The sequence below is a fragment of the Saccopteryx leptura genome, chromosome 10 (genome assembly GCF_036850995.1).
Source record: "Saccopteryx leptura isolate mSacLep1 chromosome 10, mSacLep1_pri_phased_curated, whole genome shotgun sequence".
Classification (NCBI taxonomy): Eukaryota; Metazoa; Chordata; class Mammalia; order Chiroptera; family Emballonuridae; genus Saccopteryx; species Saccopteryx leptura.
In genome coordinates this window covers 19,555,485-19,568,882 of record NC_089512.1, presented here as the reverse complement: position 1 = coordinate 19,568,882, position 13,398 = coordinate 19,555,485, and the positions used below count along the sequence as shown (strand labels likewise).

Here is a 13,398-nt window from a genome sequence, read left to right as displayed (position 1 = left end):
TTTGCTTTGGATTGGTTTTATTTCCTAGTTATAAACCTTTTTTCTGAGTTTTTTTTAATTGAGATGTAATTCACATGTATTAGTTTTAGATATACAGTGTAATGATTTGATAAATGTGTATATTACAGAATGATTACCAGTAGTTGACATCCATCACTACACCTAGTTATAAATTTTCTTGTACACAACATAAATGCTTTATTGCTATCACAGAGGGTTTAAGTACCTTAAAAGAAATAAATCTTCATTTTTACATTCTGTGTTGCAATTTGAGGGAAACTAGCTGATTAATGGAATGTTCACTTAAAATTATTTTTTTTGTGATGAGAACTTTTAAGATATCTTAGCAACTTTCAAATATACAATGCAGTATTGTTAACTGTAGTCACTGTGCTCTATACAGCATCCCCAGTACTTATTTGTCATGTAACTGGAAGTTTGTATCTTTTGATCACCTTGACCCATTTCGCCCACTGCTCCCCCACCCCCACCTCAGCTCTGGTAACCACCAATCTGTTTTCTGTGTCAGAGGTGTTTTTGTTTTTTTAGATTTCACATATACAGTATTCATCACTCCACCTGACTTGTTTCACTTAGCACAATGCCTTCAAGTTTCATTCTTGTTGTAAATGGACTGATTTCCTTCTTTTTTTATGGTAGAATAATATTTCTGTATATGAGTATGCATGTGTATGTACCACATTTAAAAAATTCATTAATCAGTGGACACTTAGGTGGTTTCCAGGTCTTGGCTAATCCGCAGTGAATTTGCGGGGGGCGGGTGTGTGTGTGTGCAGTGAACACTATGGTGCTTTCCTTTGTGAAAGCTGCAGGGGATCTCTGGCTGTGTGGAGGCTGATTATTAGGTCTCAGTGGCAAAGCCTGCCTAGGAACTCCACAGAAAAGGCCACTGGGGGTTGTGATGGCACCTGCCATATGGCTGATATGATAGCTCTTCTCTTCTCCTTTGTTCCTACCTGTCTCCAGATATCTCAGCTAAGCCTGTCTTCTTAGCTAGCGTTTCTTTGTGGTTATTCTCCACTTTTTGCTTCATTGTGCTGCGGTAGTATCTTAAATGTATTCTTGGAGCCTTCCCAAGGGGTATTTTCCTTCACAGATAGCTGTCTGGGTCTATCTCTCTCTTGGTGAGTGGGATGAAGGCTGGTGTCTCCTACTATGCCATCTTGCTGGCATTACTTCTCAGAGTACTCTCTATCTTGTTCTTATTTGCTTCATTTTTGACCTTTATACTATTTAACCTATCTTTTATTTTATCTTGGCAATCATTTTTGACACTCAAAAAATATGGTCCTTTTATCACAGGTCTTTATATTGTAATAATAGTAACAGTAGCCTTCAGGTGCTTTAGAGACATTGTTTACTCATTATAGCCACTTTATGACATGTAGGTACTATTGTCATCCCTCTTTTACAAATGAAGAAACTAGAGCACAGAGAATATTAGTCATTTGCCCAACCAAGGTCACAAAGCTAGTCAAGTGTAGAACTAAGATATTCAAACCCAGGCACAGTGATTCTAATACCAGTCCTCTTTACCTCTAGGTTAAGGCAACTGTGGCTTATTTGAGCCCTCTGACGATATTCTTATTTGTTTCCTATGGTATTTTCTTCCATTAGTTGACTTTGATGCGTAGCTTATATGTTGCTCACTTTTCTCAAATGTTTGATTTTTGAGTTTTTTGTTTGTTTGTTTGTTTGTTGGGTATTTGATCAAGTCTGTCTAAAATGCAACAGTGCTTACTTACATCTAGCGATTGTGGAAAGGAAAGTCGTGACTTGCTGCTGGGAAGGATATATCAAGGTGATACTGATAAGAGGATTTTCTACTCATTGTTTTTCTGTCTGCTTTTTGACTCCCTTGTCAACGTGTAGTGCAGATACTTCTGACCCCCATTTCCTTGCTTGGCAGTGATAGGGGAACGAGGTCCACTTGCCTGGCTGGTTGTTCCTAGTGCCATTATTGGAGGATTTCTGAAGGATTCTCTCCTGCTCCCCATAGCTCTTTTAAATGAAACATGGTTTACAGTTTACTTCTGCTTGTAGTTTAAGGCTGTGGTTTCTTCAGTTTCATTTCTTCCCATTTGTCTTATGTCTTCCATTGCTGTTAATACAATACTATTATAGTTTATTCTTATGGCTTTACTGCTATTGTGATTTATCCTTTAGCCTGTAATTTTTAGGGTTCTAAGGATTAGAGGTGACTATGTCAAATATGCTCCTTTCATTTTGATGCTGTCTTCTGCCAGTGGTTCTTAATATTTTGAGAGCCATTGACTAATTGGTCCATTTGATGAATTTTATGTATGCTCACCTTGTTTCTTAAATTCTAGTGCAGCTCTCTACCATTTGTACCCCAAGCAATAGCCAAATGTTAATTTGAACATTAGTAGTTTTGTAGGCATTGAGCATAAGTGGGTTCTTAGTCACTGGGGAGGGGGGCTTTTAGTTTTATTAGAGGCATGTGCCTATTTCTTAGAAAATAATTTGTTATTCAAGTTTGCTTATAGTTAACATGTAATATTAGAAAGAGCTGTTTCTAGTAAGCAGTTTTATAACATTTCTTTTTTTTTTCTGTTTTCTCTAGGTTTAACTATAGATCAACACATCATCTTGCGTCTCATGGGTTCTATGAATTTTTAAATTGGTTTGATGAAAGAGCATGGTATCCACTAGGAAGAATAGTAGGTGGTACTGTAAGTATATTTGCAGTTACTTATGTTCGTATCATAAAAATTTTTAATTGAGTAAATCACAACTGCTAAGAAGAGGAGGATCCCTGAAAGCTTTGTATAGCTAATACAATTTTCTGTGGCTGATTACCCAGTATTCAGAATCTCTTATTGACACCCCCCAGCTCCTCCACACAGACACACTTGTTGGATTATTTCACACTGCCACTATTTCTGACAAATGGTTAAGGCTGTTGGGGAGGGGGAAGTCTCTTGTCACTGTGTTTCTTAAGTTCATGTTATTTATGTGTTTTTGTCCCAAATCTGTCCTAAATTCCTCCAGATAACTGAATATTGATCATAGTTGATGGGAAATTATTATATTAGGAAGGTGATGTACGGGAAAATACGTTTGGGATGTAAGGAGAATATTGAAGAGAAAGTGAAAGACAGGACACCTGTTGGGGAGAAAATACATGTTTAGTATGTTTTTTCTTAATCGTTTTTGTCAGAAATTTATCAATTTTATTAGATTTTTTAACTCCAAGAAACTTTGACCTTGTTGATTATTTCTATTAAATTTTTATTTTCTAATGTATTAATTTTACTTTATTTTCTTCTTCTACTTTAAGTTTATCCTGATTTTTCTCTGACTTACTGATAGTTTACTCAATCATTTCCAACCTTTTTTGTTTTTAATGTATTCATGTTAAAGCTATAAATTTCCCACTAATCATTGTTTTAGCTACATTGTATAAGTTTGATAATGGAGTATTTTCATTATCATTCAGGTCAAAAATGTATTTTAATTTCCATTATAAATTCTTCTGATTCATAAGTTATTTAGAATTGTATTTAAGTTTTAAGCATAATGGTATTATTTCCTTATCTTGTTTTGATATGTACTTCAGATATATTTTGTTTAAATTCTGCATTTTCATTTCTTTGAAATGTATTGAGACTTGATTTGACCTAGAATTTGACAAATTTTATAAATGTTCCCTCTGGAAAGAATGTTTTGTTTTCTGTGATAGTAAGATGTTTTGTTTCTAATTTGAGGCATGTTATCTTTGATATAAATAGAGATAAAGATAAGGAGAAAAGAACATAAGGAAAGTAGTCATGATTGTCTTCAGAGCAAATTAGAAAGATTGAATGGTAAGAGATGTGGTAGATTATCTGCACTCCTTGTGGTGCTTATAGCCTTATTATATTAGTAGTTCATGATTTGTTTGTTTCCTGGTGTGTTTAACTTTTTTTTTTTTTTAATTTTTCCATTGATTTTTGAAAGAGAGAGGTGGGAGAAAGGAGAGAGAGAGAGAGAGAGCAAAGCATCAATTTGTTGTTCCACTTAGTTCCTTTTAGTTATGCATTGGTTTCTTCTCCTATGTGCCCTGACTGGGGATTGAACCCATGACCTTGGCACTCTGAGATGACTTGATACACTGAGCCTCCTGGACAGGGAACTCTATCTTGAATTCATCCTTACTGGATGAATTCTGAGACTCTTGGTGTCCTGGTATTTGGAACCATTCCTGTAAAAATCTTTCTCATTGCCTTTGCTTGAGCCCTTAGGGGTTTCACATTTTTTTAGGATAGTTTTTAGAGATCATTTGTTAGCTTGAGGTTTCTTTTACCTGAAGTTGTGGTAAATGTGGAACTTATATTCACATATGTGACCAGTGAGTTTATTTCTTGTTTGTTTCCATTCAGAGCTTTGGAAATAAGGCAGAATACTTCTTCCATTAATGAGTGGGAAGATTTGTCTAGTCTAGTTTCACAAAGAGGCTTACTTAGGCTTTGACTTTGCACTGGGAATTGGGCCTTTTCCCTGATACGTGTTGAGCGATAATCCCCCAACTACCATTCCTTAAGCTGTATATCAGATCTGGAGTGTCTTTCTTACTCCCCACTCCCCGCCCTCACCCCCTCTCTGTTTTGGGGCTCTCATGGCATCAGTACTGACTTTGAACTTCCTCTTTATTTTTGGCATCTGGAGCAACCCCCAGATGAATATGCCTCTTTTTGTTGTTTAGTTGTTTTTTTTTTGTACTTCTGTGTACTTTGGCTGTATTTTGTGTCAGTTCAGACTGCCATATTATCATAAATATATTAATTTACATTTAGAGGTATTTTCAAATTCATTTTCATTGAATATGGCTGACAAAATCATACTCTAGGACCTAGCATTGTATGTGAAAATGGAACAAAATTAAAATTTTTAAGAATTAGGACATCTGGCCTATGCTGGTGCAATGGATAGAGTGTCAACCTGGAACACTGAGGTCACCAGTTCAAAACCTGGGCTTTGCCAGGTCAAGGCATATATGAGAAACAATTTGTGAACAACTAAAGTGAAGAAACTATGAGTTGATACTTCCCCCTGTTAAATTGATAAATAAAATCTTAAAAAGAAATAAAAAAGAATGATAATCGCCACATTTTTTCCCTTTTTATTTTATTGTCCTTCTGTGCATTCAATATGTATTGAGCATCCATTGTGCCAGTCATTATTTTGGATGCTGAGGAAATTTTTTCTGCTATTCTGGAACTTAATGTGAGAGTGTTTAGCTAGTAGACAATAAATAAGTAAAATAAGCAGTAAGTGAAATGGTGATAAGTGATGGAGAAGAGGAGAGGGAGTGGGTTAAAGACCTTGGGGAATTTGCAGTTTTAAATAGTATAGCTAGGAAAGGAAATTTATGACATTCTTTATAGCTTTAGTGATAGAAAAAGAAGAGAATCTTTTAGGATTTAGTTAAGAATGAAAATGTAAATACACGTTTTAATCATTTCATTTACTATTTCAACAATGTCCTATTTACTTGGAATCCTCTTAATGGTTTATGTTCCTCTTTTAGAATGAGGATGAGGAGTACAACTGTTATTTTAAGTGATATAAAAACATTCAGCCTTCTAGGAGTCCCAAAATACTGTATTATCTTTGAATTCACAAACTAGTGCTTCATTTCCTAGCTAGAATTGTTTACTTTCCAAGTCTTGACTTTGAACGGAGGGAAGAATCATCTGTAGATACCACTCAAGTAATACTGCACATAACTTCATCTCTCCTTTTCTCGTTCCTTAATATACACACAGGTGTGGGCATGTTAAAGCCCTAGTCTAAACTTAAGGGTAAGTTAGACTAGGACCCTGTTTTATAGTGAGAAAATAGTGGGATTAATAAGAAAGTTAACCCCAGTTTTCCATTGAAAAACTTTTTCAGTGTTAACAATCATTCTTATTGGATCTTTTATTTAAATATGTATCTCTCCATATATGACCTTTTTTTTCTATCCAGTCCAAAAGAACATTTAATTTTATTGAGTATAAGGAAGGCAAACTGTTTTAAGGTCTTATTCTCAGACTTGCTATAAGCAATATGTAATAATAAAGAAAATAACATTTTAGTGTTTTCAGCTACCTCATTGTAATTAAATTTTTCATTTTTTTTTCTTCCTAGGTTTACCCAGGGTTGATGATAACAGCTGGCCTTATCCATTGGATATTAAATACATTGAACATAACAGTTCACATAAGAGATGTTTGTGTGTTCCTTGCACCAACTTTTAGCGGCCTTACATCTATATCTACTTTCCTGCTTACGAGAGAACTTTGGAACCAAGGAGCAGGACTTTTAGCTGCTTGTTTTATCGCTATTGTACCAGGTTACATTTCTCGGTCAGTAGCTGGATCCTTTGATAACGAAGGCATTGCTATTTTTGCACTTCAGTTCACATACTACTTATGGGTAAGTAACATTTAATTTTTTGCTACCATTAATATCCATGAACTTTGTGCTGAAGTGCTGTATAGACTGTATACATTTGTCTTTTATCAATTATAATTGCATACAGAGATCTGTTATTATTCATAATAAATTTTTTTAAGAAATTTTTATTTTTCAATTACAGTTGACATACAATATTAATTTCAGGTGTATACACTAGATCAGACATTATGTAACTAGAGACCTTTCTGTTAAATCTCATACAAGTCTGACACCATACATAGTCACATAGTTACTAGAATATTATTGACTATATTTTCTATGCTGTACTTTTACATCCTTATGACTATTTTGTGATTACCAATTTCTATTTCTTAATCCTTTCATCTTTTTCTGTCATCCCCTGGTAACCGTCAAAATGTTCTCTGCATCTATGCATCAGCCTTCTGTTCTGCCTTTTTTTTTTTATTCAGTTGTTAATAGACATGTATTATTGCCATGTTATTCATATTTTTTTTATCTTTCTTCTTCTTAAAGGAAGACCGTTTAACATTTCATGTATTACTCTCTTAGTGTTGATGAACTCCTTGGTTGTAGGCCCTTGCTATTCGTCACTTTGAATATTTGTTAATCCCTTCTGACCTGCAAAGTTTCTGCTGAGAAATTAGCTGACAGTCTTAAGGAGCTCCCTTGTAAGGGGCTTTTCTCTTGCTGCTTTTAAGATTCTCTCTTTGTTTTTAACCTTTTGCATTTTAATTACAGTGTGTCTTGGTGTTAGCTTCTTTGGGTTCATATTGTTTGGGACTCTGTTTCTTGGACTTGTATGTCTATTTCCTCTTTTTTTTCCTTTTGTTTTTGAGAGAGAGAGTGCACGCTCAGGGATTGAGGGGGCATCCTCGGGACTCAGCCAGTCACCCTGGGCTCAAACCTGTGACCTCGTCACCTCATGTCAGTGCTCTATCCACTGTGCCACTGGCCAGGGCTCAAATAGGCTTTCACTTTCTTGCTCTCCCCCTTCTAGTATCCCTGTGATGTGAGTGTTGATATGCTTGAAGGTCCTAGAGGCTCTCTATCTTTACTATCTTCATTTTTAGAATCCTTTTTTCTTTCTGCTGTTCCGATGGTGTTTTTTGTTTCCTTATATTGTAATTGCTATTTTGATTCTTGGCTCCATCTACTCTATCATTGTTGATTCCTTGCAAATTACTCTTTGTTTCTTCTGACTGGTTCTTTTTTTAGGCTTTAGTTCTAGGTTCTTCTACTCTTTCCCTAAGTTCATGGAACATCCGTATAACTAGTGTTTTGAATTCTGCAACTAATAGATTGCTTGTCTCTTTTTCTAAGGGTTTTTTTTTCTTATTGAGTTTATTGGGGGTAACATTGGTTAATAAAGTTATATAGGTTTCAGATGCATATTTCTCTAATACATCATCTGCATATTGCATTGTGTGTTCACCACCCTGGGCAAGTTTCTCTCCTTCACTGTTCTTTTTCTGGAGTTTATTTATCAGGTAGAGCTGCTGTGTCTCCCGGGCTTCGTAGAGTTGCCTAATATAGTAGTCTCTTGTAGGGTCTACTGGCACAGCCTCCTGTTCACCCTTGCGGGCTGTGTATACACTCCATTGTGGTGGAACCTTGATTGCTTTTGGCACATTAGTGAGAGGGATGCACCCCCAGGCCAGTGAACTGCAAGGACCAGCTGCAGCAGCAAGGGAGGATCAGCTGTACAGGGACCTCCTCCACTCTGGTGGAGTCCACCTTTTCCATTTGTAGCTTGTGGAGGTGGTTGTGTGGTGCTTCAGCCTGGGCTGAAGCTGACCACTGGGTGTGCTGGCTCTGGGGCCTTGGGGGAGGTACAAGCCCATCTGTGTTCTGCCCAGCGTTACCTGGCATGAACTACAAAGAGACCTTCAGATGGCTGCTACTTGTTCTGGGCTTGGAGCTGCCCAGGAAAGACCCAGATGCAAACCCAGCTATAATCAAGGTTGGCTGCCACTGGTGACAAGCCTGAGGCCACTCAATGAGAGATGTGGGGCTCACAGAAGACAGATGCCTCTTTTTTGAGAGATTTTGAGGAAAGTCTGAAGCATTGAGCCGGACAGGCCATTTATATGAAAAAGCCACTGAAAACAGCTTGGGTAGGGGCCCTCAAGTTAGGTGGGGTGCGTGGGGTCTCAGAATCACCAAGAGGGAACAGTGATAGCCAGGTCAGTGGAGACTAAGATATGGCACCTGCTTGCTGGCTGTGTAGGGGAAGGGCTTAGAAAGGAAGTGCCTCAACCAGCACTTCCATCTGGGGGAAATTTCCTTCAGCTCACTCTGATGCCAGACACTTCCGTTGCTTTATGCATGTCTGGGTACCTTTCAAGCTGTTGCCCCAGTACTGGAGCTCAGAGTGAGTGAGTCCAACTAAGTCTGTACGTGGGCCCTATAAGAGGAACTGCCTGGGACTTCAACAGCCGTTCATCTCTCTCAGCCACAGTCTGGCTGGTTTTTATAGCCATAAATTATGGGGACTTCTCTTTCTGACACTGGAACTCTGGGCTGGGAGGCATAATATGGCCAAGTATTATTTCTGGGCTCCCCATTCCATTGATCTATATAACTTTATACCAATACCATACTGTTTTGGTTATCGTAGTTTTGTGGTATAGTTTGAAATCATGGAGAGTGATAGCTCCCACTTCACTCTTTATCAAAATTGCTTTGGCTATTTGGGGTCCTTTGTGGTTTTTATAAATTTTAGGATTAGTTCTAGTTTGACAGGGGTTGCATTAAATCTGTTTATTATTTTAGATAATAAGTACATTTTAACAATATGAATCTTTCCAATCCATGAATAAGGCATATCCTTTATTTGTATCCTTTTCAGTTTCTTCAGTGCCTAACAGTTTCTGAGTACAAGTCTTTCACCTGTTTGGTTTAATTTATTCTTAGATATTTTATACTTTTTGATGCCTTTGTTTTCTTCAGTTATTGGTATATAGAAACAACAGATTTCTGTGTATTTATATTGTAATTTTACTGAAATCATTCTAATAGTTCTTTATGGAGTCTGTATGTAGGGTTTTCTGTGTATAGTATCATGTGTACAGAGTTTTAATTCTTTCTGATTTGGATGTCTTTTGTTTTTTTCTCTGTTCATTGTTGTGGCTAAAACTTCCAATTCTGCATTGAATAGAAGTGGTAATAGTGATCTCAGAGGAACAACTTTCAGCTTTTCACTATTCAGTTTATTAGCTGTGAGTTTGTCATATAGTAATATCTTTATTATGTTGAAATATGTTTCTTCTGTACTTATCTGTTGCAAGTTTTTACCATAAAGGGGTGTTGAATTTTGTCCACTACTTTTCTGCATCTGTTGAGATAGTCATATAATTTTTATCCTTTATTTTCTCTATGTGAAGTATCATGTTGATTTATGGATGTTGAACCATCCTTGCATACCTGGAATAACTTCCACTTGGTCATGGTGTATAATCCTTTTAATGTGTTGTGGATCTGGTTGGCTAATATTTTGTTGAGAATTGGTACATCTGGGTTCAAGGATATCAGCCTGTAATTTTCTCTTCTTATAATGTTTTCTGGGTTTTGGATCAGGGTAATGCTGGCTTCAAGGGTAGATGATAATCTTCTTAAAATTTTGCTAGGATTCAAACTAGTCCTGGACTTTTAATTTGTTGAGAGGTAGGTTTTTGTTTTTTTTAATTGCTTCAGTTTCATTGCTAGTAATTGATATGTTTAGATTTTGTTTGTATTTCTTCCAGATTGAGCCTTAGAAGGTTATATGCTTTATGCTTCTAGAAATTGACCCATTTCTTCTAGATTGTCCAAGTTGTTAGCATATAATTGTTCATTGTGTTCATTAATCATTCTTTGTATTTTGTGGTGTTTGGTGTTAACTTCTTCCATTTATGATTTTAATTTACTTGCGCTGTTCTTTTTTCTTGCTTAGTTTAGTTGAAATTTTGTCTATTTTTGTTAATTTTTTCAAAGAACCAGCTCTGAGTTTCATTCATTGCTTCTATTGTTTTTAAATTCTATTTCATTTGTTTTTGTTCTGATCTTAATTATTTACTTGCTTCTGTTTACTTTGAGTTTATTTGTTGTATTTCTAGGTTCCTTAGATGTAAAGTGAGATTGCAAATCTATTTGGGATTCTTTTTGTTTTTTCTGGTTGGCCTGTAAAGCTGTGATCACCCTTTTAGAACATGCTTTGGCTGCACTCCACAAATTTTGAGATGTTATGCTTTCATTTTCATTTGTTTCAAAGTGGTTTTTGATTTCCTCTTTAATTTCTTTTTGATTCATTGGTTGTTTTGTAGCATGTTTTTTATTCATGCATTTGTAGTTTTTTCCATTTTTCTTTCTGTAGTTGATTTGTAGTTTCTTGCTGTTGTGGTTGGAAAAGGTACTTGATATGATTTTAATTTTTTTGAATTTATTGAGGCTTGTTTTGTGGCCTAATGTATGGTCTAGTTTGGAGAATGTTCCATGTGCACTTTAAAAAGTGTATAATCTGCTGTTTTGGGATGAAATGTTCTGTAAATGTACATTAAGTGAATCTGATATAATGTGACATTTAAGGCCATTATTTCCTTATTAATTTTCTGTATGGATGGCATGCTTATTTTTAAACCATATTTTACAAGTTGTAGGTTTTTAAATTTAAAAGATTTACTTCTTGTCATATTATTTTCAAAGCACTGTTGATGGACATTTTTGAAACCATTTTTGTTATGTGTTCTGTAGATTTTTTTTTTTTTTTTTTTTAAGTAAGAGGCAGAGAGACAGACTCCTCCTGCATGTGCCCCATCTGGGGCTGCTGCTTCATTGCTCTGCAACCAAACTTATTCAGTGCCTGAGGCAAGGCCATGGAGCCATCCTCAATGCCCAGGCCAACTTGCTTGAATCATTTGAGCCATGGCTGCGGGAGGAGATGGGGGCAGGGGGCTGGAGAAGCGGATGGTTGTTTCTCCTGTGTGCCCTGACCCAGAATCAAACCTGGGACTTTCACAGGGCAGGCTGATGCTCTACCACTGAGCCAACTGGCCATTTATTTATTTATTTTTTATATAGGATCCTGTGGTTAAGAGTACAGTCTTTCTTGCCAAATTGCCATTGTTTGGTCCCTTTTTGTTTAAAGACTACCTCTACCACTGAGGATATTTAAATCACCCTAATGTGTATTTCATCAACTATAAAATGGAATGTTAGTACCTACCTGATATAATTTAAATAAGTTAATGTATGTAATGGGAACACAAAAAAGTGATTAGTACATGTTTGTTATTAGTTCTGTTGCTACTATTAAAAAACAGCTAAAATAGTATTTGGAGCAGTGCTTATCGTATTGCCACCTATGAGTTTTTTGTTTTGTTTTGTTGTTTGCTTTGTTTTTAACGTTTCCTCTGTGCTTTTGTAATCAGTCTTCTCCTTAACTTGTATTTCTGCAACCAGAGATTTGATTTCTGTCTATATATATTTGGGAGTTTTTTGTTTGTTTTCCCCCGAATGCCCTATAATCAAAGAGTAAGGGTTATTAACCCTTTGTATCTGGCTTACTTCACTTACATACACTTTGAGAGTCATCCACGTTGTTGCATGTTATAGCGGTTACTTTTTTTGCTGAGTAGTATTCTGTTGTATGGGTGTACTATGTTATCTTGTTTTCTAGCTTGTGGTAGTTAGGAGTAAAGCAGCTATAAATATTTGTATACAGTTCTTCATATTCACATATATTACTATTCCTTTTGGATAAATACTTGGTGAGGGATTATTGGTTTGCAGATAAGTGCATTTTTAATTTTATAAAAAGCTATGAAATGTTTTTCCAAAGTGGCTGTGTCATTTTGCCATATTCTCCACCAGAGAATGAGTAGTTCCATTTACTTGCTTCATCAGTGAATGGTATGTTCAACTTTTTTCATTTTAGCCATTCTGGTAGGTACGTAATAGTATTTCAAGGTTATAATTTGCTCTTTCCCAATGACTAATATTGAGCATCATTTTATCTGCTTATTTTCCATCTGTTCAAACCTTTTACCTATGTTTTAGTTGGGTTTGTTTTCTTATTATTGAGTTGTAAGAGTTCTATATATTTTGGCGGAAATAAGTCCTTTATTAGATGTGTTTTACGAACATATTCTCCCAGTCCATCACTTGCCTTTTCAATTTTTTAATGATATCTTTCTAAGAGCAGAATTTTTTTTTCTTTTTTGTATTTTTCTGAAGTTGGAAATGGGGAGGCAGTCAGACAGACTCCCACATGCGCCCGACCGGGATCCACCTGGCATGCCCACCAGAGGGTGATGCTCTGTCCATCTGGGGCATTGCTCCGTTGCAACCAGAGCCATTCTATAGCGCCTGAGGCAGAGGCCATGGAGCCATCCTTAGCGCCTGGGCCAGCTTTGCTCCAGTGGAGCCTTGGCTGCGGGAGGGGAAGAGAGAGACAGAGAGGAAGGAGAGGGGGAAGGGTGGAGAAGCAGATGGGTGCTTCTCCCATGTGCCCTGGCCAGGAATCAAACCCGGGACTCCTGCACGCCAGGCTGACGCTCTACCACTGAGCCAACCAGCCAGGGCTAGAAATTTTTAATTTTGATGAAGTTCAGTTCATCATGTTTTTCTTTTATGTATCTTGCTTTTGGTGTATTGTCAGAAATCTTTGCATACCCCAAAATCAAAAATATTTTCTCATGTTTACTTCTAGAATTTGAATAGTTTCAGGTTTTACATTAAGATCTGTGATCCATCTCAAGTTGATTATTATGGTCTGTGGTACAAGAAAAGAGTTTAGGTTCTCTCTTGGATTTGGATGTCCTGTTGATCTAACATTATTGAGAAGACTATCTTTCTCCACTGAATTATTTATCTTGGGAGCTTTGTTTGGCTCAGTTGACTATATACATTGAGTCTGTTTGGGAATTCTCTTCTGTTTTGATTAGTTATGTATCTGTCATAATGACAGTATACCAGGTT

At 36.4% G+C, this 13,398-nt stretch overlaps 1 protein-coding gene across 1 annotated transcript in view; it reads left to right on the top strand.

The window, feature by feature from the left end:
• STT3B (STT3 oligosaccharyltransferase complex catalytic subunit B) overlaps positions 1-13,398 on the top strand; it is a 75,340-nt gene that overhangs the window by 32,175 nt on the left and 29,767 nt on the right. Inside the window, exons 2-3 of the mRNA XM_066350437.1 lie at positions 2,606-2,714; positions 6,154-6,441. Of these exons, the coding sequence (XP_066206534.1) occupies positions 2,606-2,714; positions 6,154-6,441 (397 nt within the window). The remainder of the gene's footprint in view (positions 1-2,605; positions 2,715-6,153; positions 6,442-13,398) is intronic.